Source organism: Raphanus sativus, unplaced genomic scaffold (assembly GCF_000801105.2).
Source record: "Raphanus sativus cultivar WK10039 unplaced genomic scaffold, ASM80110v3 Scaffold5041, whole genome shotgun sequence".
In the NCBI taxonomy this organism is placed as follows: Eukaryota; Viridiplantae; Streptophyta; class Magnoliopsida; order Brassicales; family Brassicaceae; genus Raphanus; species Raphanus sativus.
In genome coordinates, this window is record NW_026620341.1 from 1 (window position 1) to 4,811 (window position 4,811).

A 4,811-nucleotide genomic window follows, 5' to 3' on the forward strand; every position below is an offset into this window, starting at 1 on the left:
ACTTATAACTTATTTTAGTATGGTATAGATAGAATTTTTGGGCATGAAGTTTTTGAATACGGACAAGAATTCTCGTAAAACAAATATAATTGTTGATTGTAAAGTCGTGTTTGTAACATTTCGTCTAGTTCGTAAATATATATATATTATAATAAACTAGTGTTAAAAACAAAAGAACAAAGTTTTGTAATTTATAGATAACCTTGGAGAAATCTCTCCACAGTTTAGCCAAAGGAAGCTTCCTCTCTCGTCAATAACATAAACGCCACTTTCTTTGTCGTCTTCAACGGCGTTTCTTGAATCTTCGTTGCCCGCCACATGAGTTCTCTCTCCGTCATGTAATGCATCACGTTCTCCGGTTCCACCACAGAACAACTCTTTCTGCCATTCATCATCATCAGGAGCCACCGCTTCTTTTACTAAAACGATTTTTTTTCTAGCTGTGTTGGCTGCAGCTGAAGCGGTGAGAGAGAGGGAATAGGAGGAATGAGAAGATAGACGAAAGAGCTGGGGACTGAAAGAAACGTTTCTTAATGTGGAAGTTGAGTCTGAATACAAAATGAATTAATGATGGGGCTAAGGACAAGTATCTGTTATACATTTTGTAACTTTCATATTTTACTTTTTTTCCCTTGAAATTTCAATAAAAAGACAAACATATTTGTGTTCTTGAAGCATCTGCTCATCTTTCACGCAAGGAGAAACAAACATCTTCTGCACTCTCAACGATATAACCATCGCAACGTTCAGGCCAGAAAACATCACTCTACATAATCTAAGGAGGAAAGAGAAAAAGCTCATATTGAAAGATCACTGCAACTGATGATAATAGTGGTATCTTCAGTAGAAAGAGATGCTATAGACAAGTTTCCGCCTATGCTGTTTTTCGAAGCCAGCGACAATGTCATCTATTGTATCTTCCCATGTTTCATTCCCTTCAATCTAAAAACCCACAAACAATCACCCCCAATATAAAGTTTTTTATCAAAAGCTGCTACTAGATGAAAAAAAAAAACTGATTAATTTTGAATAAAAAATACTAACCTCTTGACAGAGTTCCAAGGCAAGACGGCCACCTATAGCTGCTTCTTCGTGGTTGTCTTTAACCTCCAAGTTCATCACAAGTATGGTTCTCATAAGTGGCTGTTCTCTGTTATTAAGATCTGCAGATAAAGATAATGATAGGCACTTTTGTTACTCAGCTAATGAAAATAAAAAAAAAGCGGAATTAGGTTAATATACCTTCAAGAACAGAATCGAAAACCTTTTCTTCAAAGGTCATGACAACATCAAACACACCATCACCACCATTATCCTGCCATCTCTGAGGAGCTAGCTTCACGTTTAGGTTCCTCTTAAGCATCTGCAAGATCCCATTCCTCTTGTAACTGAAATGAACAGTTAAGTCTATTATGCAAAAGAGCAATTAGGGATTCGAAAGCTTAAGAGAAAACAAAATCTAGAATAGGAGGATACAGCTCGGGATCCTTGCGCCTGAGTTCATCGAACATCTGCTTGTACGGAGTTCCGAAGTCGTAGACGTTAGGCTCTCTCGCGGATGGTCCGGGTAGTTTAACGTGAGATCCTGTCCCGTACGAAGCTACGTCGAGACCTTGCCTCTTGAGGAGGAAGTGAGCCTCCATGCTCCGGTTCTGGTTCGACGAGCAGACCATGGCGTACCGGAACCTCATGGCGAAGACGCCGTGACGAGCGAATCTGCGATTGGTTTCCCCGGCGACTAATAGCGGCCGGAGCAGTTTACAAGTTGTCGATTTCAGAGGTGATGTTTGTTATGTGAGTGAACTGGATTGGGCCTGGGCCGGAATTTTTAAATACGTCCATTAACGTTATTGTGCCCAAAATCGTATCGAATTGAACCGGACAAAAATTATGTTCGGTTTGGTGAAACAATGGTTCATTTGTTTGGAAATTGTGCTGAACTAAACCGAATTTTCCCAAGTTCGATTCAATTATAGCTGTTTAAATTTTTGGGTAATCTGAATAAATTTCGGTTTGGTTAAATATAAGTCCGTATAATTTGATTATAATTTCTATAAAATATAAAAACCAAACAAACGGATTACCGAACTGATAACTTAGATTTTCTTAAACTTAACCGAATTCTTAACCAAACTTGAATCGAAAACCACAAAAGACCGGTGGGTTTGGCGAGTTCGGTTCATTTCCCCAGGCGGAGTAGTAGTACTTGAAAGACTGAACAAAACTTGTAAACAATACGGCAAGGCAACTATTAAAGTCAGAAGAACGATGTCACCGAACCAAAAAACAAAGTCAAGAACACAATATTATCTCCGGGGGCGATGAGCAAAGTATTAAATGATACCTTCAACATAAAAATACAATTATTACTTATTTTTTCTACAAATGATCACAAACTTGTCTCGGACCTTACATTCAAACCCCAAAACCTGTCTCTACCAAGTGATTATATCACTGAGTTTCACTGTCGGAGAATCTGTTGCAGCTGAAGGACTTGATTTCTCTGTTCCGGTGGCAGCAAATTGATCTGCTCTGGTGTCAGACTCATCACCTGTTGAAGCAATGCCTTCTCCATATCTGCAGATATCTGCACAAACAAGAAAAACACACAAAAATCATCAACAACATCAACACAAGCCTCTTTGCTCTCTGATAAGTAAAAGTCATTTAGAATTCCAGCAAACGGGCTAAAGACGCAACTACAGCGTCTACTGGAAAAGGAATGTTAAAATGATAGAACTAGACAATCATCGACATGATGTATATCCTCGAAGTACAATGGCTGCGTGGGAAGGTAAATTACCGGCGCGGGGCGAGGTGGTGGTCCACCTCCAGGTCCAACTTGGTTTGGTGGAGGCACCGGTCCTAGACCTGGGAGATGAGTAATGTTTGAGTTCTCTGGTTGGCCAGCCATCCAAGAAGGACCTCTCTCTGCAGCCATCGGACCTCCTAATTGGTTATTATTGTAGTCCCCACGAAAACTGACCTCCACCCTGAAACAATAGACAATAATACAAGCAGTGAGATTCAATAGCATAACTAAAACCTGCACAGTTTCCATTTACATTTTTCATTTCTTTAAAGCAAGAACGTGATTTTAAATAACAAGAAAAGAGATCAGAAGAATTATGATAAATAATATCTTCTCACTGAAGGAGGACAAATATAAAGCACCATAATTGCATAGTCAATCTGCAAAACCACCGAATATATTGCCTAAAAAGGTATAAGACAGTAAGAGTATAAAACACCTGATATGGTTGTTGACTAGGTAGATGTGGCTGTCCCTGCGGGAATTGAGGTCCAACAGAAGCCTGCGGTCTGTTGCTTGACTACAAATTGGTTCAAATAAACGAGCTTCAGTCAGTCAAAAACATAAATCACGATGTTCGAAACAAAAATCTCTCTACTGACATGAAACATGGGTTGAGAATGATGCTGGGGAGGTGCGACATGGTGCTGAAACCCAGCGTTGGGACCAGGCTGGGATGGTCCAAACTGATGATGATATGGTCTAGGCTGTTGTTGAGCCAAATGAGAACCCCCAACAGAGTGCATTGGTTGTTGCTGTTGTTGCAACTGAGTAGAGGAGGCTGGTATATCAAGATGATGGAAAGGAGGTTGTTGGGATGTTGGATGATGGGGAGCTAGAGAAGGCGCGTTTTGAGCTTGAGGATGAGACAAAGAAGTGCCAGCAGGATTCAGATGTCCCTGACGCTGGGGATGGGAAAAACGAGGCTGCTGTGATGGAGCATTATTATTACTGGTTGCAGAGACAGAAGGTGGAGGAGGAGGAGGAGGCATAGGCATTGGTTGTTGTTGTTGTTGTTGTTGTTGCATTGGGTGTTTTCTAATAGGTGCTTGTGGTTGCATTGTAGCTGCTGGAACGTTTGGCTTTGTTTGGATCGATTGACGGGACTGTTGAGGAGGCTGTGCAGGCACCTGAGGATCCACTTTTGGAACCTAGAAGAACAGAGTTTGTTAATGAAAAGGGGATGAAATGAGATCACAAAAAAGTAAGGGGTTCAAGTAAATACCACCTGAGGAGGCTGAACCATTCCAAGCATGATCTGTGCCTGACATTCACCAACATATTACATCATTGTTCATGTCACAAAACCCTAATTGGCCATATCACAAAACCCTAGTTTTTATAAATCTATATGTAAATTATTATTTTTTGTGCCGAGTCATCAATACATTGTTCATGTCACAAAATAACAAACCCTAATTTTTTTTTTGACTTCCAATCAATCAAGTAAGAAGCTCACCTGGAAGAGAGCCTTGGTCAAAAGAGGGTTCCGAATCAGAATGTCTCTCGCTTGCTCGTGGTTTTGATCAATCAGCGTCTGCGTCATCAGATCCAATCAATCAAAAAACAAGATTCGCAGAAAGTGTTGTAGCCTATAATCGTAGGGAGAAGCCAACCTTCATTTGAGACATTATATCGTAGAGCTGGCTTTTGGTCATTCCGGCGAGATTCTCCGGTATACCGCCGTCTCCGCCTATTTGCTTGCCCGCCATTGTCTTCGTCGGTAGTCGCAACAGTGGCAACCTGAGTGCGATTTAACACGCGACACAATAACCTGGGCCTAGCACAGCATGGGCTTATATGGTATCAACCCGATCCGATTTGCTGTATTCATTTAGGCTCGGCTGCTCGGCCCATGAATCATTCTTAAGTTGTATTGCTTTAAAAATTGGGTTCGACAATAAGTATAAGATGTATTTTGCTTTTAAACAGATAAAAAACTTGTTTTCTCTCTCTAGAACCTCCGCCTTCTCTCTAGTTTTCTTCAATCATCATCTCC

General features: G+C 40.7%; 1 protein-coding gene, 1 long non-coding RNA gene and 1 pseudogene across 2 annotated transcripts; 1 reads left to right on the forward strand and 2 right to left on the reverse strand.

Annotated features, from left to right (window-relative positions):
• Positions 1-137: 137 nt before the first annotated feature.
• LOC130507646 (uncharacterized) lies at positions 138-668 on the forward strand. The gene is made up of 2 exons (XR_008942385.1): positions 138-338; positions 441-668. It is a non-coding gene; the product is annotated as an uncharacterized LOC130507646 (long non-coding RNA).
• On the reverse strand, positions 543-1,770 carry LOC130507645 (uncharacterized). Its single transcript, XM_057002336.1, has 4 exons — positions 1,477-1,770; positions 1,243-1,388; positions 1,045-1,163; positions 543-942 (listed from the first exon to the last, which is right to left on the reverse strand). Exons 1-4 carry the CDS (start codon positions 1,689-1,691, stop codon positions 841-843), a joined length of 582 nt encoding a protein of 193 aa, XP_056858316.1. The 5' UTR covers positions 1,692-1,770; the 3' UTR covers positions 543-840.
• Positions 1,771-2,284: 514 nt separating this feature from the next.
• Positions 2,285-4,590, reverse strand: LOC130507644 (uncharacterized; annotated as a pseudogene).
• Positions 4,591-4,811: the final 221 nt, after the last annotated feature.

Coding starts and splice junctions, on each gene's coding strand:
- LOC130507645 (XM_057002336.1), bottom strand. CDS start 1,691: ATGAGGTTCCGGTACGCCATGGTCTGCTCGTCGAACCAGAACCGGAGC. Junction 1,389..1,476: donor AGGCGCAAGGATCCCGAGCT/GTATCCTCCTAT, acceptor TGTTCATTTCAG/TTACAAGAGGAATGGGATCT. Junction 943..1,044: donor CCTTGGAACTCTGTCAAGAG/GTTAGTATTTTT, acceptor GTGGGTTTTTAG/ATTGAAGGGAATGAAACATG.